The 25,078-nt window shown below is 39.9% G+C and overlaps 1 protein-coding gene across 2 annotated transcripts; it reads left to right on the top strand.

Moving 5' to 3' along the window:
- Positions 1-23,751, top strand: LOC140484424 (arrestin domain-containing protein 3-like). Of its 2 annotated transcripts, XM_072582870.1 has the most exons (8): positions 1-514; positions 4,430-4,511; positions 5,414-5,561; positions 6,828-6,930; positions 7,735-7,991; positions 10,373-10,535; positions 20,332-20,486; positions 21,581-23,751. In XM_072582870.1, exons 1-8 carry the CDS (start codon positions 235-237, stop codon positions 21,644-21,646), a joined length of 1,254 nt encoding a protein of 417 aa, XP_072438971.1. In that variant the 5' UTR covers positions 1-234; the 3' UTR covers positions 21,647-23,751. The 2 variants fall into 2 exon arrangements, with proteins under 2 accessions (XP_072438971.1, XP_072438972.1); XM_072582871.1 differs by lacking the exons at positions 1-514; positions 4,430-4,511; positions 6,828-6,930 and having other exon boundaries at positions 5,438-5,561.
- Positions 23,752-25,078: the final 1,327 nt, after the last annotated feature.

The following is a 25,078-nucleotide window of genomic DNA, read 5'->3' as shown; positions in this document are numbered from 1 at the left end:
AAAAACCGTTTTAAGTGAGGTGGTAGGTATGATATCCCCGTCTTTTGTACAGACCAAAAGCTGGGCAACAGCATCTCTGACTGTCCAAATCCAGATGCTCCTTTTTAATATCGCAGTGGTCGTGCCTGCTGTTTTTGCAGCTAAAGGCACTGATCAGTGGTGAAGATCCTACTTTTCAGATCTTTTTTTTGTACTTTTTTTTATAGTCACGTATATCTGCATAGATATATAGCCATGGTGCTGGGAAAGGTGAAGAGTTTTACAATAAGCTATGACTGTCCTAATGATAACAATATACCCGTCTATGCCAGCGGAGATTCCGTCTCTGGACGGGTGATTATAGAAGTTACTGGTGAAATCAGGGTGAGATCTCTTGCAATCCATGCAAGGGGACAGGCGAAAGTGCGTTGGACAGAATCGAGAAACGCTGGTTCTAATACTGCCTATACTCAGAACTACACTGAAGAAGTAGAGTATTTCAACCACAAAGACCTTTTAATCGGACATGATAGAGGTAAGCTTGGAACTGTAGCAAATAATCTTTATGGTCTGAGAGTTTGTATTGTTTGAAGTCTTTGTGCAGCTTACTGTAACCCTACTGTAAAATGTGAGCAGTGGAGCTCAGATTGTACAATCTTTTCAGAATGGTGTCATAAAACGTTGTTATCATCAGTATTAAGGTAAAGGTTTAAAATTGCATTTGACATAACTTCATAGATGTAAAAGTTCGGTATCCTGTCACTCGCCTTTCATTGCCAATTTGTTGGCCAATGAGTGGTGAGATTTTGTACAGGGTGGCTAGCAAATGTTTTAAAGCAAATTTTCGTGACAATATCTCGTCGATTTTTGTTGTAGTTCTACTGCACCGATTCATAGGGATCCCTTATTCTTTCTGTTCATGACCGTCATTGTCATACGTGAAAGAAATCCAAAAGATTACATTATTGAATTCTAACGACAATTTCATCCATCCATCCATGCTTTTTTTGCCATTTAGTGTAGAAACCTACTGTATAAATTGCAATAGAAATGAAATACCTGAATGTCTTTTTTCAAAATTGCAGTGTGTATGCAGTGACTTCCAGACTAAGTCCTTGAATTTGCATTGCGAAGATGTTTTCGAAAACTGGTTCTTTTATTTTAAAAAAAAATAATCAAATGATTGATACACTGATGATATTTAATCTCCATGTGATGTGCTATGTAGTTTACAGTAACATTATTCGATACCATCACTTAGAGGTGCCATTGACATTAAATTGATTTTATTTTGTAGATTTCTGCAATGACATCGCTTGACCCAATATTATATTTGTAAATTATATTAAACAATTGCAAATCTATTGTATATTCAGTAATATTCAAAGAATGGTTAGCTGTTTTCCTAAGTTTCCACCCTTTGTTCAAAGCGGTTCAATCCTGTTTGGGACAAGCATTTGGGGGAGGGAGGGGGATGTGAGTCTTCTCTTCGCTCATTGGTTAACATCGTCAGATGGTGAGGATGACTTAATGCTATTTTGCAGGAAAACAATTTGCAACAGCTGCTTTGCACCTTCGTTCTACATGTATATTCCCAATGAAAATATATTTTTTCCTTGACATGACCTTTTCCACATCCGTGTATGGGTATAGGTCTCATACCATACCAATTCAATTTGCAAATCTCCCACGATAAAATTGCATTATTTCAATCTAATTTCATGGATACCTCAAAGAATGTGAACCCGCAGCATGTTTTTTTCCCCCTTGCACGTATATGCATCAAGCTCGAACTCCCCGGAGGAGGATCAGTTAATAAGAACACAACTGTGATTATTTGCTTCAATCCTGCTGACTGAAAAGGCAGAGATATGCAATTTTATTTCTGGTTTCTTAAAACAAACGTGAGATTATATAGTCTGCCCAGTATATCATGTAAATGATTTGCAGTCGCCATTCATTCAACTGTAGTATAATTTTTACCATTTTGCAATGAAGTTTGGTGTTACCAAGTTTCTGTCGTTTAGCTTGGCTTTGTTGCATTTGCTCCTCCCTGACCTGCTGATTGGTTCCTCTGTTTGTTAGACTGTTGCTAAGGCGCCGTTAACTTCAGATTGGTCAGTGGAACTGTCTATCATGTCGTTTACTCTGCATCAGTGATCTGCTCAAAAAAAATCTCGAGTTCAAGGCCTTTTATTTTAAAAAAGGATGGATTTAGTAAAACAGAGACGTGGCAGAAATGCATCGTTAGATTGTATTATCGATGTACTTCATTCCTGAAAATAGTTGCAATTCCCAATTTCCCTTTTAATTGAATGTATGGAAGTCAATATCAATCGTATCTGCGATTGTCAAGTTCATAAAATAAAGGTTCGAAGTCACTTGAGCATTTTTTTGGGGGAAAAAAAAGTCCAAAGACAAGGCAACAAGGTTCTCTTTAATTTTTAAAACAAAATCCCCTTTCTACAGTATATGCATTAAGGAGGAGTTGCAATTTATCGAGCTGTGTGTGTAGCCCCTCCCTTCCCTTGGTGTTGTTCCAGCTCCTGTCTCTGTCTCTGTGAGCAGGCTGGGCTGGGCTCTGTGTGCTGCTGATGAATACCATGTGGTTGCGGCTGCGCTGGGCTGTTCGCTCCGGTTCAGGCCGGCTCTCTCCGCTGTCTGCTGCTGATTGACAGCTCGCGACTTGTTTACCGCTTCACTGCAAAACCCGAGCGTGCTGAGCTGGCAGAAAAAGGGGAGAGGAAGAAATCGGCATTAAACCACGGCCAGAACCTTGCAGGGAAATAAAGTTGCACAAGAAAGGGTTTCAAATAATCTTATTTTAATCATGCAACTTTTTTTAAAAAATGCAACTTCTTATTTTTTTTAGTGCAACCTTATTTTTTTTATTTTTAACCATGACCATGCTATGAATGGGAATTGATCTTAAAAATGCACTGTTAGGATTTTGCACGTTCCGTGTGATTTGACACTTCATTTTTATTTTAAAAAAGACACATTCCTTATTAAAAGTTTAATTTCGTTATTGGTATGGGGAGGGAGTCCCAATTCCAGTATTACAGGTGCAGTGTTCGAAAAGACGCTGTCAGTGAAGAGAAGCCAGCATCAGGTTGCTGTGGGTTTTTTTTTGTTTTAAAATCCTTGTGTCTGACGGTAAATCCATGACTTAGCAATGGAAAAGGGCTCGAGGTAGTTGAGCAGTCACGTCATTGCGGAGAATAAGAAAGGTCAAACTGTTTATCCTTAAAATAAAAAACCTCCAAAGACTCGACTGTAGCTGTGCAAGGGTGGAGCTGCTCGGACCTTATAAGCTTCTGATAGGACCACTTTAAACAACGCTGGAGATCGCCTAGTAATAGTCAACCTTAACTGTACCTTCGCCATTTCCTGGAGGAGTAACGTCCTCATTGCTAGGAACCAACAGGACGAATTGTTAACTGCATTATCTTAATCTATTTATAGGCAGCAAGAACACTACTACCTTTTGTTCCGCAGTTTCCCACTTGAACATCAAGTACTGGAGTATTAGACTTTAAAAAAATAATACTCGTCTACATTTAGACTTCTGCTAACGAAGATTATATAATTGGCATTTAATTGCTGCAGCCTATCCATTTCAGCATTCAGTTTCAAAAAGCCCCAGTCATTCCAAGAACACTGTAATATGCCACTCAATTGTATCAAACTGTCGCCAACAGTTCCCAAATAAGTCCCTCTTGGCAACTAGGAACAATGTACATAAATAGCAGATTTGCAAACATCACCCACATTCTAAGAATTTATTTTTAAAACTAGAATTTTCAGCTGTTTGTACAGTTTATTAACAGTGATAACAACTTGAATTAGAGCAAGATATTCTCATATAGCTACAGAGTTCTTATTGAAGTCTACTATGTTCCTCATGAACTGTATCAATTGCCTTTATTACATTAATATCTTGAGTATTAATGTTGTCTGGAAGTTACATCAGTGTTATGATTAGATTAAGTTCCCTACAGTGTGGAAACAGGCCCTTTGGGCCAACAAGTCCACACAGACCCTCCGAAGAGTAACCCACTCAGACCCATTTTCTTCTGACGAAAGCACCTAACACTATGGGCAATTTAGCATGGCCAATTCACCCAAACCTGCACATCTTTGGACTGTGGGAGGAAACCAGAGCATCCGGAGGAAACCCACGCAGACACTGGAAGAAAGTCACCCGAGACCAGAATCGAACCTGGGGCCCTGGTGCTATGAGGCAGCAGTGCTAACCACTGAACCACCGTGCTGCCCCTTGCCATTATAATCCCCTAAATTACATCTGTCAAAAAACAGATTGTGTTACAAACTAAATTGTTGATAGATTGGATGCTAATTATTATCGATTAGTATGTATTCAATGTGTATATCTGCATGATTCAAATTATTTGTTTGCTACTTCACAATATTTAATCTTTTTTTTCAGATGATGATGATTCTGAAGAAGGTCTCACCACTATACCTTCAGGCAAACACGAATACCCATTCAGCTTTGAGCTTCCACAGATGTAAGATTTGCATTTTTCTTTGCAATTCTTGTTTTCATTGCTCAAAGTATTTTAAGTGTGTATAATTGTAGGTTTATGTCACTGATCTTCTTGTTTCAGATTTCCCTGATTCCTTGTTCAAAGCCCATTTTACTTGGGTGAGATTTTTATAAAGAAACCTGTTGAGTCCATTTCATCATGCCCTTTCACATTAACAATCCTAATGTCTTGCCAACACAAATATTTTTTTTCATGTGTTCATTTCTGGCCACCCCAATATTTCAAGTCACCTATTTCCCTTAATCCTCTCAGTCTAGAAATCCGTAGAATGGTCAACATGGAAACAGATTTTGGTCAAATTGGTCCACAGCTGCTGTTTTGTGCTGCATGTGACCCTTTCACAGCCTCTTCCTTTAATTTTCAACTTGTTTCTCCTTCATGTTGACCTAGCTTCCCCTTAAAGCACAACTTGTCATGTCTGCTTTGTGTGGTAGTGAATATTGAATACTGTCTATTATGCAGATAAATAATTCTCTTCTGAATTCTTCCGTGCATTTATTAGTGATTATCTTGGAACATGTATCTGTTTTCTTCATTTATCTGGACAAAACCTCTTGGCATTTATCGTATCAAAATTTCATCTTAATGACCCTATCATTCACCCATTAGACATTTCTTCCCTAGCTCAGTTACATATTTGAAAGTCTTTGTTGGAGACTTGCAGTATGATGAAATAAGATTTCTGAGGTATTTTGCAATCAAAATTATTGCAAGTAACTAAGCTCCTGCGTACTTTTGAAAGACTTTCTTCAGTAACTCCTAATTGATTCTCCCAATTTGGTTAATCTAAACTTGATTCTGCTGTTGTTAATTAGTACTATACTGTGTTTGGCCATTCCCTTATGATCCTTTTTCTTCTGCAGACCATTAGCTACCTCTTTTGAAGGCAAATATGGCAGTGTGCGCTATTGGGTGAAAGCTGAACTGCACAGGCCATGGATGCTGGTAATGAAAGTGAAGAAGGAATTCACAGTCTTTGAACACATTGACATTAACACTCCATTGTTGCTGGTATGTGCTCGAAACCTTTGCAAACTTACCAGAATTCTATAGATTTCCCCAGACATGGACATTCATAATTCAATGTGAAAGGATACAAGACATTTATAAGTTCCCAATAATTGAAATCACCTTGCTGCAGTAGAACAAAACAGTTATTCTCTGGTTGAAACAGCAAAGCTACAATCATTAGAAAGCTTTAGAGAAAAAATATTGCTGTTACAATTTTTGTGAAACAATTGCAGTTTTAGCAAAACCTAGATCCTTACATTTGATATAGATTATATTTTAAACTTGCAATAAGATAATAGCTATTTATCAGTAATTTCCTATCAATGACAGTGACTATATATAGCTTAAAATAGTGCTACAAATCCTTCTAAGAAATTAAACAGTGTTTCCAAACATGAACACTTTTTAAAAAAACTGACACAATTGCTATCATTTAAAAAGAAATGCCATGTACTTCTCTTTTTTAAAACTCCAATTCTGATTAATTTGTTGTGAAAATGATGCCAATGGTTAAAATTTTCACATGAAGTTTGGTTCAAATCTTCAAAATAAACTTTGAATTAAAATATAATTTCTCCACCACCACATTTCCCCCCCCCCCCCCCCCCCCCCCCCCCCATTAAGTTGTACAATTGTAACTTTTGGTTCACAACATCAGCTGTAAGTGTTTGAGAATGTACAGTAAAAGGGAAAGCTTACCAAAGTAAGACTAAGGAGTCATCATGACTATGCTACATCCAATCATTAACTGGCATATACAAGCATTTCCAAGGAGTACGTCATTGGCTAATGACCAGAACAGAACTTTTACTCAAACAATGCATGTTCTTAAATGGATTTTAATAACAATGAATACATTTATGATCATTCCTCTAAGTACTGACACTAATTTCCCCTTTTTATAAATTTTCATAGAGGTCTATGGGATTTTTGACAATAATGGTCAAAACTTTGTAAACTTCACAATAAATTGAAACTCTTCTGACCAGTGGTGTTTCAATGTTATTAATTATAACTTGTCCATTAAGGGTGGTGGGATACTGTGCACAAAATGAGACTGAAATTAAGCACTCTTGTGCATTGTGAAAATTGATTAAAATGCCTGTAGTAATATTCTCTGTATAATCATTAATATCTTGCACTTGAAAGTGTATAGCAGAGATTTTTCAGGTATTTTGCTATTACTATAGCTCCATATCATCCTGAGAGACTGTCTATTCTGAAGGGGAGCAGGGGTATTCACTGTGCTTTCTGTTCTTTTCGCAGTCACCACAGGCAGGCACAAAAGAGAAAACTCTTTGTTGCTGGTTCTGTTCCTCAGGCCCAATATCCCTAAGTGCCAAAATCGAACGGAAGGGCTACACACCAGGTAAAAATCTGGAGCACTGAAAATTAACTAAATTCTCGGTCTATGCTAAATTAACTGATTTCAGGCGGGCGGCAGAATTGGTGCTACAACTGATTTCAGTATGTATGGACTGAGACAGAAAAATTCAGCCAAGATTCTCGTTACAAAATTGCTATCCCATTATCCCTACTTCCAACCACCCTTACTGGAAAGTGCACAAATATAACGTTCTGTTTAGGAGGGAGTTAGGCTTGGCTGCATTTACTCAAACTTATCAAATTGCCTATTGTCAATTATTGCCCTTACGAGGACTAAGCTGACCAATCTACATGTTTAGATCACATACCAGAATATCATTGGTGGTAATGGGACCATATATTGGTATGAGTTGCTGTTTCAGGAAAGGAAAGGAGAGATCTGTGCAGGGAAGAATCTTTACAACAAGAACAATCAAATTTGCTTAATTAGTTTTGCATTCTAATCAGTGCTTTTTCTTCCCCAAATCTTATCTTTTAATTACAATAAACTAAGTAAAATCTATTTATTTAACTCTGTCTACCTGTTAATGCATAACTGAAAGAAACAAAATGGCTACTGATTTCCAAAGACAGTGCTGAGATCAATGCTACATTGTTGTCATTTTTAGTAGAAAGTGCCTTTGCCTCTGAAAGCACAAATAGTCTTAATACAGAGCTGATTAAATAGGTTGTCTTTTTTTTGAAATAGGACTTCAAATTGCTACCTTAAATGAGACCAGGATGTTCCAGGTATAGTGCACAATATAATTTACATTTGTGTGTGTATGGGTGTGTTTTTCTTGCACAGGTGAATCAATTCACATTTTTGCTGAAATTGAGAATTGTTCTTCCCGTATGGTAGTGCCAAAGGCAGCCATTTACCAAACACAGACTTTCTATGCCAAAGGGAAAATGAAGGAAGTTAAACATCTTGTAGCCAACTTACGAGGTGAATCACTGTCATCTGGAAAAACAGAGAGTTGGAATGGAAAACTACTGAAAATTCCACCAGTGTCACCCTCGATTGTAGACTGCAGCATAATCCGGGTGGAATACGCACTGACGGTAGGTACTTTTTTGAATTAAAGTTTTGTGTGCTGGCATTGCAAAATGAGAACACTAAAAAACATTTCATTGGTAACGCCAGTCCTTCAAAGATGGAGGTTTGCTGGCTATCATTTTTTTTTTCTTTCCTTAGTTTTTCCGCAACTGATTTCCTTCTCTTTGCCATACCCAAGTCCAACTCAGTACAACCTTTTTTTTTTGGTTAGGATGTTTAGTTTGTAGAAACATCTGAGAGAGGTGGGAATCCTGTCTCAGCCAGTTTCCCTGCCTACTAATAGCCTGCTCAAGGCTGGGAAACTGGCTGTCAAGGAAGGCCCATGTATTTGTATGGGAAATTTTAATGGTCTTTGATATTTTTCCTAACCTCTTTTAGGTTTCCACCTGTAAGCTTGAGGAACGCAAAATTCCCCTTTCCCCAGGTAACGTTTGTGAATGCAGGTGTTTGTAAGATGAAGAGAAACAAAAATTGAATAAATTGTCTTTTTTTAATGTCTGTATGTGTTTCTTTCCCATTTAAAAAATTATTTTCTCCCTTCTCTAGATCACCACGCACTACATCCCGGCCAAGAGGGCGTGAAGGTGACCTGCTCCCAGGCCAATGCCGCTCTGTAACCGGCTGCCAGGAGGTGCGCGGGGTGACTTGCCCTGTTTTTAAAACTGTTAAAACATTTTTTTTTATTCTTATGGGGAGACAGTTAGCTTCCACCAATCCCTCCTCCACTGGCCCGGTTGAGATTGGTAACACAGACTTGGGAATAGTGTCATTTTATATTTTAGACCAATTATCCTTTTTCTTGGAATCTGCCAGTTGACAATTCTGCTGCCTTTTTTTTTATTGGGCTAGTTCATTTGTAACCATTCTAGGGTATGTTGCTGTGATGTGTAATATATCTTTTTTTTAAAAAACTAACATCTCTATTCATGTTCTTCTGCAAACATGTGTGAGCTTGAGGGTATTGTGGTTTCCTGCAGGGAATTTAGTAGCAACTGTGTCATTAAAAACCACATCACCTGTTGCTGTGTAGTCAAATCAAAATTTCCTTTCTGGACACTGGAGCAATTCATTCTAAACATTTAATGATAACCCATAGTAAAACTTGGGGAAATTGTGTACTAGTTTATTTTCCCTCCTACGTTACAACTCAGCTCATGCAACACATTTAGACTTCCTGATGGGTGAGGCATTTATATAAAGGGATATTCTTTTTAAATGTTGTTTCTTTTGCATTTTAAAGAGAGCACACAAGCAGCATAGAGGGAAAAACTGTACCAAACCAGAGCATAATGTATGTAATTTGATTATTCAGTCCTGGCCTGAGTTATTTAGCTGATTTCAGCCAGTTTATTAGTTTGAGTGTCTTAGTGCACCTGGCTGAGAGGAAGTAGCTGCTTTGGGGGAGGGGGGAGGGAAATCAATTGTAATTGTTTCCTGATCACTGTTTGGTAACCTCCAAAACCATGTCAAATATGAACATCAGTTGGAAATAGGATTAGTTTTGGTTATGCCCTTTACCATTGAACAGCCTATAATTGATTCTTACCTTAGGATCTTAACTGAAGAGCAGTGACGTTAGTGAGATGTTGAAGGTTATCTATAGACTGTTAGACAATCTGAGTCACTGACTTCCATGGAAGGAGAAGAAGAGAATTGAAGGGGAACCTTCATTTTGAAACTTTTTATTCCATTGCGGAATGGTTCAAAATGCACACATGTAGCATGATCCTGCAGAAACCGTGCAAGCTGGATGAATTGCAATTGGTAATGGCATCTTTTGAAGGATACCAATGTATTTCTGAATTACCAATATATTTCTGAATACAATTTTTGTAGTTTAACTTGTGTCTTTCCAATAACGCAGTGTTACATTAAATTCCTGTGCTTTATACCTAAACTCAATGGGTTAATGCACATCATGGTATGTTATGAAGCTGTGCCTACCGTAAAGCTCACGTTTTGATTCCAGCTCTGTCGAGTTAGGTGATCTCTGCCAGGCATTGGCGAAGGCACTACTTTTGGCCTCGGTGGTTCCAGGATTTGGGCAATGGTGCTTTTCTTTAAAGAGAAAACAAAACTGCTCAGGTTGCCCACTTCAGATTGGTATCCAAGAACCATGTTGGAAGTGCATGTGCATGGATATATAATGGAAACTGGATTAGTTGGACCCCAATAATGGAATCGCACACTGACCTTCAATATCCTGGTGTTCTTGTGAAAAATATGTCACTGGGGTGAGATTCCAGAGGGCTGTACTGGTAGCATTGGAACCATGCTCCAGCATAAGTTACCACCTTCTGAAGAGGAGGTGTAAGGGGAGTACATTGGAAACAGATGCAAAAGCAGAGTGTCTGCGATTAAAGCTTTTGACTTTTTTTTATTTTAGGTCTACGTGGATATCCCTGGAGCAATGAATTTAACCCTGAATTTACCACTAGTTATTGGTACCATTCCCTTACATCCCTTCGGCAGCCGAACATCGAGTGTAAGCAGCCAGTGTAGCGGGAATTTGAATTGGTTAAGCCTCGCACTGCCTGAAAGACCTGAAGGTAAGAGTGAGTTCTGGTTTGAAAAAAAAAAGCACTATCAATTATGGAGCAACTTCCCTTTGATCAGCTGGTACAAAGAACAAAGAAAATTTACAGCCCAGGAACAGGCCCTTTGGCCCTTCAAGACTGAGCCGATCCAAATTTACTCTCCCAACCTGTCACCCAGTTCCTAAGCATCTGTATTCCTCTGCTCCCCACCTACTCATGCACCTGTCCAGACGCATCTTAAATGAATCTACCGTGCCTGCTTCTACCACCTCTGTTGGCAATGTGTTCCAGATGCCCACCACCCTCTGTGGGAAGTACTTGCCACGTGTATCCCCCTTAAATTTCCACCTCTCACTTTGAAATAGTGACCTCTCGTTATTGAATCCTTCACCATGTGTAAAAGCTTGTCTATACCCGGAGGAAACCCACGCAGACACTGGGAGAACAGGCAACTGTCTGTGTGGAGTTTGCACAAAGCGGGAATTGAACCAGGGTTCCTGGTGCTGTGAGGCAGCAGTACTAACCACTGAGCCACTGTGCCGCCCCAAAGAATAAAATGCTTTGGGATTTTCCTTCAATTCTGCTTGCTAAAACTATTTCATGACCTCTTTTGGCCTGCTTGATTTCTCATTTAAGACTTGTCCTACTCTTCCGATATTCCTCAAATGCCTAGGCCTTATGCGTGCTTCCCTTTTCCTCTTGGCTTGTTGTACAATTTCTCCTGTCATCCAAGGTTTACAAATCTTGCCCTTCCTATCCTTTGCCTTCAACGTGACATGTCTATTCTGCACCGTCTTTGAAAGCCTCCCACATATCAAATGTGGACTTCCCTTCAAATAGCTGTAGAAAGAGCATCTGATGTAACAGTAAACTCAACAGACTTTGTGTCCAAGGTTGGGTCACTGACCTGGAGTTAGCTAACCTAGATTATGATAAGACTGTATAGCACTACAGTTGGCAAAAGGACAGATTTAAAAATAAATCAGCAGGGCTTAGTGTTCCTGGAGGCTATCCAATTGCATCTGTTGGAAGACATGAACATGTGAAAGTTTGGATTGAATGCAAAAGGATGTGCATTAATTGAACGGAAGGCAGCTATTTGCTGATAATGCCCATGCCAGCCAACAAGGAGCTATTCAGTCTAACTGTACTTGCTAACTGTCTTAGTCCACAGTTTTTTGTAGGTTAAGATTTCAAGGGCATATCCAAAGTACTTATTAACATGACATGTCGGTGTCTGCCTCTACTACCTTTTCTAGGCAGAGACTTCCAGATCCCTGTCGTCTTCTGGGTGAGAAATGTTCCCCACAAATACCATATAAACCTCCTAATTCTTATTTTAAATCTATGCCACCTGGTATAGACCCCTCAACCAAAGGGAATGGAGCCTTCCTACTCACTCTCTACCTATGTTTTTTGTTATGATTATTATTTGATCTAAGGATGTGGGTATTGCTGGTGAGGCTAACATTTATGTCCCTCACAAATTGCTAAAGAGAAGGTGCTGATGAGCCACCTGCTTGAACTACTGCAGTCCTTGAAGTTTGAGGGCTCTCTCGGTGCTCTGAGGGGATTGGCTGCTGAGGTGGGTGGAGTTCCAGGATTTTAACCCAGTGTCTGGGAAGAGATGGTGATTGTAGCTCCAAATCCGACATCTAGACCCCTCCATATTATGCACTTCAGTTAGTTTCCCCATGCCGCCCCTGTACTAAAGAAAACAACCTTACCTTAACCAATCTTTTCTCAAAACTAAAATTCTCCAGTTCGCCAACATTTGCAAAAAGCTCCATTGTGCCCTCACTCATGCAGTCAGACCTTTTGTGACAATGCATTGACCAGAACTGCACTCGGTACTCCATAACCTTTGAACTTTTATCCTTCATGCCTCTAATAATACCTAGCTGTCTTGACCACATTATCAACCTTTCAGGAACATTGCTGCTCGGTCCTTTCAGCCCTTTGATCTTGATCCGCCCTATCATAAAGTTATTGTTGATTCAGTTGTGCTCTCAACTCCACATTTTGTTTATCTTCTATAACCCTTGATTCCCCTGTCTATTTTACTGAGAGAATTTAAAAAAAAATTTTTTCATTTTAAAAGTGAAACGTCTTTTTTTTAAACCCATGTTCCATATTCCTAATTTCCTCCTCAAAGGGAAACATTACCCATTCCCATCCCTGATCCCTGTATCCACATTACTGAGTCTTCTCCAATATTATATCTTTAAACAAGGTCACTTCTCTTTTTTTTTGAAACTCCATTGTGTGTAGGCCCAACCTGTTCAACCTTTCTTTGTAGAAATAAGCCCTGCATCCCATAAACACTGAACATTTCTCATAACTGCAATTAATTGCACAAACATCCTTTTTTCCCAACACAGCCCTGAGCAGCTGCAAAAAAAACTTCCCTATTTTTATATTGCACTTCCCTAACATAAATGCCAATGTTTTCATTTTGCTTTCCTGATCACTTACTGCATGTGCATAGTAACTTAATTGTGATGGATGCGCCAAGGCTTCTAGATCTCTCTCCATTTTAAAAATACCTTTTTTTTTTCTCTATTCTTCCTGCTAAAGTAGACAACTTCATGTTTTTTGACATCACATATGACCTGTCAGTTTTTCTTTTTTGCTCACTTGCATGACCTGTCTCTTTCTCTCTCCCTTTGCATATATTCTACCTTCTCTTGACAAATTTACTTCAAGACCATAAGATACAGGAGCAGAATTAGACAATTTGGCCCGCTAAGTATGCTCCACCATTTGATCATGGATGATGTATTTCTCAATGCCATTCTCCTGCCTTCTCCCCATAACTTTTGATCGCCTTACTAATCAAGTACCTTATCCATCTGTCTTAAAGGCATTCAGTGACTTGGCCTCCACAGCCTTGTGTGGCAATGAGTTCCACAGATTCACCAGCCTCTGGCTGAAGAAATTTCTTTTTGTCTCAGTTCTAAATTAAGGTTCCTTCACTCTGATGCTGTGCCCTCGTCTTCTCCATGATCATTCTGTCCAGGTAGCTGAGTATTCTGTAAGTTTTTCAATGAGATTTTCCCCACCCCTCTCCTCAGCAAAATCCATCCTGAACTCCATAGATTCATAGAGATGTACAGCACGGATACAGACCCTTTTGTCCAAGTTGTTCACGCCAAACAGATACCCTAAATTAATCTCATCCAGTTTGCCAGCACTTGGCCCATATCCTTCTAAATACATCCTCTTCATGTACCTATCCAGATGCCTTTTAAATTTTGCGATTGTACCAGACTCCATCAATTCCTCTGGCAACTCATTACATACACACACCACCTTCTGTGTGAAAAAAATTGTCCCTTAGGTCTCTTTTTAAACCTTTCCCCTCTCAGCTTAAATCTATTCCCTCTTGTTCTGAACTCCCTCACCCCAAGAAAAATACCTTGTCTATTTACCCTATCCATGCCCCTCATGATTTTACAAACCCCTCTGCCTCCGACGTTCCAGGGAAAACAGCCCCAGCCTATTCAGCCTATCCCTACAACTCAAACCTTCCAACCCTGGCATCATCATTGTAAGTCTTTTCTGAACCCTTTCAAGTTTCACAACATCATCCTTCCTGTAAGAGGGCGACCAGAATTGCGCACAAAAGTGGCCTAACCAATGTCCTGTACAGCTGCAACATGGACTTCCAACTCCTGGGAACATTCTTGTGAACCTCTTTTGCGGCCCCTCCAAGACCAATAGATTCTTCCCACAGGCCCACATTGTTCACAGCATTGAAATGTGGTCTGACCAGAGCCTTATGCAGCCTCTGCAGTAGAACCCTGTTTTTTATATTCTCGCCCTCTTGAAATGAATACTTCTATTTGCATTGCCGCCCAACCCTGCCTCCAGGAGAATCCTGAACATTGACTCCTACATTCCTTTGTGCTGCAGATTTCTGAAGCTTTTACCCATTTCAAAAACAGTGTTTGCCTCTATCCTTCCCACCAAGGTGTGTAACCTCACACTTTCCCACATTATATCCATCTAACACTTCTTTGTAACCAAAAGAGAAAATGCTGGAAAATCTCAGCAGGTCTGGCAGCATCTGTAAGGAGAGAAAAGAGCTGATGTTTTGAGTCTAACTGACCCCTTGTCAAAGCTTTGTCCACTTCGTTGTCCACTCCTGTTACAGCCTCCCCTCTTCTTCAGTACTACTTGCTCCTCCACCTATCTGCAAACTTAGGAACAATTCTCTCAGTTCCTTCATCCAGATTATTCATGTCATACATTTACAATGTGGTTCCAACACTGACCCCTGTGAAGCTCCATTAATCATCAGCTGTTATCCTGAAAAAGGCCTCTTTATTCCTAATGTCTGCCTGCTGCCAGTCAGCCAATCCTCTATCCATGCCAGTGCCTTGCCCCTAACACCATGGGCTATCTAATTTGGCAGCCTCCTGTGCTATACCATGACACAACATTTCTGAAAATCTAGATAGACCACATCCATTGGCTCTCCTTTGTCTGACTTGATCATTAGTTCCTCAAAGAATTCTAACAGACTTGTAAGGCATGACTTTCTCTTGACAAAGCCATGCTGACACAGTCCCATTTTATCATGCACTCTGTAATCTCATCCTTTAATAATGGACTCTTAAATCTTACAAATGGTTGAGATCAGGCTAACCAGGCTATAATTTTCTGTCTTTTGCCTCCTTGCCTTTTTAAAGAGGGGACTGCACAAGCTCTTCAGCTATTGCCTTCAGAACTCTAGGGTGTAGTCCATCTGATCTGGGTGATTTATCCACCTTTTAGCCCTTTCTGCTTTCCCAGCATCTACTCCTTACCAATGTGCTCCATCTCTCCAGCCACTCCACTCACCTCTGCCCCCTGATTCTCTTGAAGTTCTGATATGTTACTGATGTCTTTACTATGTGACTGATGCAAAATGTCTGTTCAGTTCATCTGCCAATACTTTGGTCCCCATTACTATTTTCCAGCCTCACTTTCCAGTGGTCCAATGTCCACTCTTCCTTCTGTCTTACCTATTATAAATATCTTAAAAACAAAACCTCTTGCAATCTTCTTTTTATATTACCACCTACTTTGCCCAAATATTTCATCTTCTCCCTTTGTTTTAGTTGGGCTCTTCTCATTTTTAAAGCCTTCCCAATCCTCTGGTTTCACACCATTCTTCACCACATTGTATGCTGCTACTTTTGCTTTTGTTGTCCTTGACCTGCCTTGTCAGCTTTGGTTGCTTTGCTCTCCACTTAGCATGTTTCCTCTTCTTAGGTGAATTCTGCTGTGCCTCCCTAATTATCCCCAGATTCTCCTGCCATTGCTGCTATACCGTCTTCCCTGTAGGGTCCCCTTCCAATGAACTTTGGCCAGCTTCTCTCTCATGTCTTTGTAGTTACATTTACTCAATTGTAATACCATTACATCTGATTCCCTCTTAAACCGTCAGACGAATTCGATTACATAATGGTCACTGTCACCAAGGGGTGACTTCGCCTTAAAGCTCCCTAATCAAGTCTGCCTCATTACACATGACCAAATCCACAATTATCTGTTTGAGTGGGGTCAAGCACAAGCTGTTTCAAAAATCCATCTTTGGAGACATTCCAGGAATTCTTTTTCTTGGGATTCGCTACTAACATGATTTTTCTCAGTCTACCTGTGTACTGAAGTCCCAGTAATTATTTGTAATAGTGCCTTTCTTTCATGTCTTTTCCCTTACTCATGTCTCTTTTTTCCTTTATCTTTCTCTAGCTTGTCTGAAAACTCTATAACCATAAATTCAGCCATTCCTGGTCATTTTTTATTGTCCTAGCTCAGTCATAGCTGTAACATTTGGACAACTTTGTGTCAGTTTATGCTGTCAGTTCATCTGCCTTACTGTATTCGAACTGCACACCATTTGGCACTGCCTAAGTCCCTCCTTGTTATCCTTGTATGATGATAAGACATGAGAGCAGAAGTAGGCCATTTGACCAATCAAATCTGCTCCACCTTATCCCAGTAACACTTGAATTCTCTTTCTGATTACAAATCTATCTACACTTCATATCCTCTACATTCCAGCCACAGCTCTTGAATTAATTTAGTTGCAACTTCATTTCCAATTTGGCTTTGCTTTCTATGACCCTACTCTCTGGTTCATATTCGTTTGCCAAGTGAATTCAAATCTTTGGAAGCAGCCTAGTTAAGACCCCTTGGGAGGTATATTTGTCCATAACAACTTGATGTACAACCCAATCTGGCTTGTAGGTCTCACCATTACAAACAATCCCAAACCATAGAGATTTAAAGCTGTCCCTCCTGCTCAATCTCTCTAGCCATATACTTATTGACATTCTTTGAATTTTTAGCATATTCCAACTGCAGCAATCTGCAGATGGCTACGTTTTTGAGATCCTATTTTTCAGCGTTTCTCCCAGATCCCTAACCTCTATATTCAGAACCAGCTCCAACTTTCTGTTTCTATGGTTGGTGCTGAGTATGGAGCGTGTCCTCTAGCTTTCTTCTAAATGTCCTGTAGCCAGTCTGTGATATCTGTGATGCTGGCACTAAGGATTAACATCTGACAACCACAGAAGTGGTTTTCTGTTCCTCTCCCTGTCTCATCATCTGCTACTATTGCTCTCTGCTCTTCCCACTCCATGGTGCCATGGACTTGGCTCACGCTACACTTGGAGAAACCATCTCACTCAAGTGTTCTAATGGCAGGTGGAGTTCAGGATAATGAAATCTTTCAGTTTTGTTGGAAGAATCAAAAGGCCGACTATTACTTAATTGGGGATAGACTTCAAAAATGTGCAGCACAGTGGAATCTGGGCGTTCTTGTGTCTGAAAAAAAAAACGTTAGCATCCTGGTGCATCAAGGATTTAAGGCAAATATGAATTGTGGCCTTTGTTACCAAGAGATTGGAGTTTAGAAACAGGGGAACCTTGTTACAACTGTACAGGTTGTTGGTGAGGCTGCAACTGGAGTACTGTGTACAGTTTTGGTCCCTGTATTTTTTTTTAAAGAAGATGTACTGACATTGGAGGCAATTCAAAAAGATGCACCAGGCTGATTTTTGGGCTAAAAGGATTGATTTATCAAGAATGGCTAAAGAGGTTAAAGTTTACACGAAAGACTAAGAAATGATCTTATTGAAAAGTACAAGATTCTGAGGGGGCTTGTCATGGTAGATGTTGAGATGCTGTTTCCACAAGTGGGAGAATCTGGAACAAGGTTTCAGAATAAAGGGTATTCATTTAAAACCGCTATGAAGGTATTTCTTCTGAGGGTAGTGACTGTCTGGAATTCCCTTCGGAGAGTTTTTTTTTAGATTACTTACAGTGTGGAAACAGGCCCTTCGGCCCAACAAGTCCACACCGCCCCGCCGAAGCGTAACCCACCCATACCCCTACATCTACATCTACCCCTTACCTAACACCACGGGCAATCTAGCATGGCCAATTCACCTGACCTGCACATTTTTGGAATGTGGGAGGAAACCGGAGCACCCGGAGGAAACCCACGCAGACACGGGGAGAACGTGCAAACTCCACACAGTCAGTCGCCTGAGGCGGGAAATGAACCCGGGTCTCCGGCGCTGTGAGGCAGCAGTGCTAACCACTGTGCCACCGTGCCGCCCACGGTGGAGGCTATATCCCCACTAGTATTTGAAGAGGTGGTGAGTACATTTTTTTTTGATTATCAGGGGAGCTACGAAAAGCTGGCACAAGAAGAGGAATTGAGGATTGGGGTAGATCAGCCATGACTGTATAGGATGGTGGGGCAGGCTTGAGGAGCTGAATGGCCTGTTCCTTTTGTTCAACTAATTCGTTATAAGCTCGCTGACTCCCCAGCAACTCAGTGAGACTCCCTCACACTCTGCCTCCTGTAAGATCTCTATTCTATTCTTCCATTCTGTTGTTTTTATCACCTCTGTTCTGATGTGTTATGACTGAGGTTGGAAGAGATGCACTGTTTCCTTTTTCTAGTCCCACTCTTCTGGCCAATTTCTAAGTCTGATTTGTTTCAAGCTCAGTATTAAGAACAAGTCAGCCAGATTTCTTTACTTAACAACAAATAACTGATTTACTATCAAAAACAAAGATGAGAAACCATGCAAATGGTTTAGGTTACGCAAATAGATATCATAAAGTCATAGAGATGTATAGCACAGAAACAGACCCTTCGCTCCAACTCACCGCTGCCGCCCAGATATCCGAAATTAATCTAGCCCCATTTGCCAACATTTGGCCCATATCCCTCTATCTTCCTATTCATATACCCATCCAGATGCTTTTTAACTGTTGCAATTGTACCAGCCTCCACCACTTCCTCTGGCAGCTCATTCGATACACGCACCACTCTCTGCATGAAAAGATTGCCCCTTAAGTCCCATTTATATTTTCCCCTCTTCCCCCTAAACCTACGCCCTCTAGTTCTGGACTCTCCCACCCTAGGGAAAAGACCTTTGTCTATTTATCCTATCCATGCCCCTCATGATTTTATAATCCCCTCAACCTTCGACACTCCAGAGAAAACCGCCCCAACCTATCCAGTCCCACCCAATAGCTCAACCCTCTCACCCTGGCAACATCCTTGTAAATCCCTTTCAAGTTTCACAAAGTCCTTCCTGTAGGAGGGAGACCAGAATTGCACACAGTATTCCAAGTTTATGTTGCACATATAATCTACCAGGCCTAAAACAAAATCATATGGGTTGGTGAGGAGAAACAAAAAATGAAAACTCTGCCGAGTGCTATATTTAAAGTCTTTTGGCCAAATAATAATGAAACTTTGAAAAAAAGAAGGATAAGCCATTGTATGAAATTGATTGTTTCCAAAATTTATTCTGCACAGACAAGCTGATGGCACTGAGGTGTCTTACTGTGGACGTCATAGTTTACTGAATTCACTTTGCTTCAGAGACTGAGGCAGATTCCAACATTACAGTTGCAGAAGGTGTAACACTTACCTTCCTCCTCACTGTCAAAGACCCCAAACACCCTTTCCAGCTACAGCAGCATTTAACTTGTACCTCTCTCTCAATCTAGTCCACAATATCTGCTGTTCACAATGTGGTGTCCTTTGTATTGGTGAGACCAGGTGCAGACTAGGTAACTGCTTTGCAGAAAACCTCTGCTGTCCAAGGAATGACCCTCCCTTTCCAATTGTTTGCTACTTCACTAAACCATCTCATGCTAACATTTCCATCCTGCACCTGCTGCAGTATTCCAGTACAGATCAACACAGGCTCCAGGAACAACATCTCATTTTCTACTTCAGCACTTGACAGCTTTCAGGACTCAACATTGAATTCAGCAACTTCAGAGGATAACAATTTGATTACAATTTCTCTGTCCTCCTCCCATGTCTTGATGGTCTTTCTCTCAGCAGAATAGTCCTATTTTCTTCTTTTAAACACATCATTTATACTAACTTCACATCTCAAATCATTAGCACTCCTGTTTGGTCTGGGCACCTTTGTCAAATGTTCCATTCATTTGTCTTTCATGCCGCAAAGAAATGCCAAGATCTTCCACATTGTGGAGCTTATTGGTATCCAACGTCTGTGCTGTCATGTGAAGAGTTATATCTTGGGCAAAATGCCAGTGAGTAACCAATAATCGTGGAACTGTATACCAGCAAGGGGCAATGTCTTAAGAGGAAGAAGATCAAAAAATAGAACAGCAGCCAAAAACAGAGCACTGATATGTTTCACTAAATTCCTGCTGTGTTCCAGGCACACAAAGTAGAAAGATAATGTGATCAAATGCAGTGGAAATGTTCCTCAATTCTAACTTAAATTAATAATGCATTATTATATTTTTGTTTTAGCTCCACCTAGCTATGCAGAAATAGTGTCTGAGCAGCAGCGACGGAATAACCTGGCGACCACAGCAGTACGGGATGAGTTAGAAAGAGTTTTTGAGGGACCATTGTTTGCCTACATCCAGGAATTTAGGTACCAACCTCCACCTGTGTATTCAGAGGTAAGAGCTTTCTTGAAAGATTTGTTACTTGGAGCTTGAGTGAACAGAATTAACATCATAGAAGATCTTGAGTAGGGCATATGAAATTGAGCAAGCTGAACCATCACCAAACTAGATTTTGGTTATTCTAAATACCAAAAGACATTTGCACAAGCTTGTTCCTGACTGAAATCTGTACCCTGAGTTTCATGTAAAAAGACACCAATAAGAATACATCATTGACACACTGGGCAACAACTCCCAGAATCTGTGTGCACTTGAGGCTATTCACAGCAAGCATGCAACTGGTTGTCTCATCCCTTTTATGTACTGCAATACTCTATAGTTGGAGTGGGACTTTGGTTAGCACAGTTGGCTGAACAGCTGGTTTGTGATATAGAGGTGACAGCAGCAGCATCAGTTCAGGCACCTAACCGAGGTTACCATGAAGGGTCCTGCCTTCTCAACCTTGTCCCATGCCTGAGGTGTGGTGACCCTCTGGTTAAACCACAGCCAGTCAACTCTCTCTAATGAAGAGAGCAGGCAGCCCTGTGGTTCTCTGGGATTATGGCAACTTAACCATTTAGTTGGAGTAGCTCTTTCAAAAAGCTAGTCACAAAAAAAAACATATAATAATCAAATTCTCCTCTATAATAGATTTGTTAGCTCCTCGCTATTGTGTGTTGGGCAATTTTGCACAGAGAATTTCGCAGAATCAAGTCGAGCACATCAGCTTGAATGCATGCAGAAACAAACCCGAAAATGAAATTATGTCAGTTGTTAGTATGACAAAGAAATTTGCTTGTAAATGACTGGTGGTTATTGTAGGAAGTTAGAATCATGCAGCACAGAAGGAGACCTCTCTGCCCATTGTGCCTGTGCAGGCTTTTTGGAAGAGTTAATTTCTCAAGGCTGGCACCCCCTGGGTTGAGACATAGAGCAGAGGTCAAATCTGATCAGTCGAATTGCATTATCGTAAATACAAATAAACTTATCAAGTAATCACCACCGTATGTTATGGTGAGCTGAATGTCTTGCCTGTTGAGAGCATTTGTGCAGTGGGAATCTCTCCAATGATTTTTCTCATTGAGTTATTTTTCTAATTTATTTTCCAGATTGATCCTAATCCTGATCAGGCAAATCAGAATAGAGAAGCAAACCCTTGTTGTTCCTCCCGCTGAGGGGCTTTGTGCGGCTATCAAGCCTGTTCTTTATATGATGGTTTTAAAATGCATTACTGCACTGTTGAAGACAGAAAACTCAACGCAAAGAGAAAATCTGTGATGTTTTATAACAGTGGCTAGACAGACACAACCTGTGCTAATAAAACCGAAAAGCTGTGGCCTGTGACAAAAAGCTGCTGAAGATGCCGAAGGAAATCGTAACTTTTTCACGTGGCATAGACAAGAAGCAGCTGAAGTGGACAGTGGCTACAGTCTGTTATGACATTCATACCATTCTCCTGGGGTTCTCGAACTTCACAGAAATTTGCACATATTATTCAGTGCTTGTGTTGCGCTTCATATTCCATTCAGTCTTGATAATGGCTGTTTTGTTTTTATTTTTGGTTGTGGTGAATTGCAGGCCACAGACTTCCAAGTTAAGTTTTATTTTGGTCTGGGGTCTGCACAGTTTAAAGATCAAGTCAGCAGTGTACAAAACTGACAATGCACTGATGTTATGTAGCCTGGACTGTACCTGCTTTGCACGTGCTCAGTATTGTCTTCTCGGACAGGCCTTGCAACACCAACCTACTTGTGGCTTCTTTTAAAACATCAAATGCCTTCAAGCCAATATTTGTTGCTGTTTGTTCTTTTGCAGCCTATTGTAGTAGAATAGCAACTGATCAAAGACCTGGAATAAGGCTACAGAGAAGATTCTAGGTTAATTTTCTATTGACGGGAGACTGTACTTTGTTGTTACTCCTAGTTGTTGCATTTCTACTATATACAGAGTAGTTTTGTGTTTCAGACTGCCTAAAACACTCAAATCTCAGGTGAATTTGTCACTTGCCAAATTGTTGGTATTTTCTTTTTTTTAAAATGTGTTTTCATTAAATTGCACTGTTAAACCAAGGGACATTGCAAAATATGGATGAATTTTTGAATTCCTTTTTCTCTTCTCATAATGCATTTGACCATAATATTTTCTGTCAACAATGAAGCATTACTTTATAACCCTTCCGTATTTTGTTCTCCTGTTCCCAGTGAAGTGGGCCAAGATTTTGGTCAACCTATTTTTACTAAACAAAACCTAAGCAATTCTGGATTATATGAAAGTCTGAAGAACCTAAACACTTTGTTTAGTATTAGATGCTACTTTGTTTCACCAAGGTTGAAACTTTTAGAACCAATAATGGGCATTTTTGTTGCAAAAGAAAGTCAAACTCTTCCAATTCGATCAGTCGTAGGATTGAGTACAAGTGGTCTTATTCCGCCAGTGGCCTTTTTGTAAAGAATACAAATTCAACTGACTTGCTATTCTGTATTGACACAAGTGCAGCACAAACATGGGATAGATGTGGGAAAGGTTTGACTGTGGTATTTCTGCTGTGTATTGTTCTGCTACATTGTGCAGGGGGGGTATTGAGGGTCACAACATTTGCGAGCACCCCAATTTACAAATTATTTTGTGGGGTAGTTGGCATTATAGGGCATTTGATGTTTCCATTTGGGCAACCTTAATTTCTTTTTGTTTTTCAAAACTAGGGATCAACAATTGCTTATGCCTACAACAGGTATGAAACCTGATTCCATACAAGAAAAATTACAAAAAAAAATTGAAAAGGGATGGATCAATATTACTCTGCACCTGTCATTTGGCCAAAGATGGCTGGCCATTACGAATGTTGTTAGTTTTCTTTGTTTTCAAGACCTTAGGTGCAGTCAATCAAATGGAGTTCGCAATACTTCAGGTGTGGATGTATTTGCTGAAACTGACTTGGTGTGAGAATGCTCATTTTTAAACATATATTCCTTTTCAAATATATATTTCTTAGATATTGATCAATCCCTAAGGTAAGAAAAAGAGGACTTTAGTCCAGTATTCAATTTAGATTCCTGATGTAATAATTAGGAATAAATATTTTAAAATCCAAAATGTTCTAGAAACCAAGTGCAATATTTAATGTTTTTTGTAAGGTTTTTTTTCCTTGACCATGTACAGATCTTTTTGTTTTTGTTCTGTGCTGTAATTATCTTTGTAGATTTTGTTAAGGAGACATGTCCTGTATGGTTTCATTTTTTGTTTAGCTGTTCGTGTAAAATAAAAATGTTTTACTATTGAATTTTTGCACTTGTTGTTTTCTATTTCTGTCTTTTTAAACACCGTATGGTTAAACTGTTCAAATGGTTCAGTTGCCAAAGGCTCAGCCCAAGCAGATTTCTGTCAAGTACTGTATTAGCAAGGGGTCCATTGTTACCCCAGCATGCCAGGAGTAGAAAATAATGGGTTAGGGTTATTGCTATCTGGCACCCCCTGCTGGAAGCTGGATGTACATGAATGGTAATTGCTTGATGGAGCTCAATTGTGTAGATAGCTCATCAATGCATAACACCTGACACTCACTTTCAAGGTCCACCATGGTAACAATAGGAGGCTAAAGAACCACAAGGGCAATGATTGGAAATTCAGCCTTGCAATAATTTTTAAAGGTGGTGGAATGTTTTGTTGTGCCATCCTTCAATTCAATGGTAGACTTTGTATTTGGTTGCTTTGTATGGTATCTATGCACAAATCAAAAGAAAATAGATTAACCTCCTTGTCTCGTCTTGTTCCATCTAAAGTCAATCTAGCTGTTCCAGGTTTTGCAGAAGAAAAGCCAAGACAAACAGAACTGACCTATTTTCTGTGAAGGGAGAATAGCACTGGGCTTCCTGTGCCCAGACTAGAAATGGTGAATTTAAGATGTCTACTCTTTTTTTTTGTTGTTTTTATTCTGCTATCCTCCTCCTTTTCACCCGTATTAATTTTGTCAATACTGGAAATACAAATGCTTTTTATCTGCTTCTGAAGAGCAGAACTCTGTTGATTGTTCCTTCCCCCACAAATGCTTTTGGACTGAGTTTCTCCAGCACTTTGTTTTCATTTCAGATCTCCAGCATGTGCAGTTGTTCATTTTTCTGTAGTTGGTTGAAAGTCTCAGATAACACTTCATGTTTTGTTCATTTTAATCATAAACTAAGCACACTAAGAACCAATGCAATACATATAATGGCTGTTTGAAAGCTTGATTTTGGTTTTCAATTTAATATTCCTTTCCACCTTGAATGGCTTCCAAACAATGCAGGAAAATACATCAATTGAAGCCAGATCTGCCATCCCTAGTGTCAGAAAACAGACTTGCTTTCCATCACAACTTCTAACCTTGTGGAACATAATTATCTGTTTGCAATCTGTGTCCCAGTTACGTGTTTGAGGGAGAGAAAGATGTGCTGTGGCAACTACTTTTAACTTCTCAGCTGTAAGATGATAAAACCAAGACTTCAGTGATACTGGTATCAAATGAATGGCAGGCATTTTCCCCAAATAATCACAAAGAACTGGAAATGTTTGATTCTCGTTTATAGGCTAGGTTTTCTCTTTTGGATGAAGTATGCTGGCCGACATCTTGA

This window comes from Chiloscyllium punctatum, chromosome 2 (assembly GCF_047496795.1).
Source record: "Chiloscyllium punctatum isolate Juve2018m chromosome 2, sChiPun1.3, whole genome shotgun sequence".
Lineage (NCBI taxonomy): Eukaryota > Metazoa > Chordata > Chondrichthyes > Orectolobiformes > Hemiscylliidae > Chiloscyllium > Chiloscyllium punctatum.
Note: the sequence above shows the minus strand (reverse complement) of the source record. Positions and strands in the feature narration are given on the sequence as shown.

Bases quoted from the DNA above. Each gene is read 5' to 3' on its own strand.
- LOC140484424 (XM_072582870.1), top strand. From the start codon at position 235: ATGGTGCTGGGAAAGGTGAAGAGTTTTACAATAAGCTATGACTGTCCT. The intron at 515-4,429 runs GTAAGCTTGGAA...CTTTTTTTTCAG, and splicing joins TTTAATCGGACATGATAGAG to ATGATGATGATTCTGAAGAA. The intron at 7,992-10,372 runs GTAGGTACTTTT...TTTTTATTTTAG, and splicing joins GGGTGGAATACGCACTGACG to GTCTACGTGGATATCCCTGG.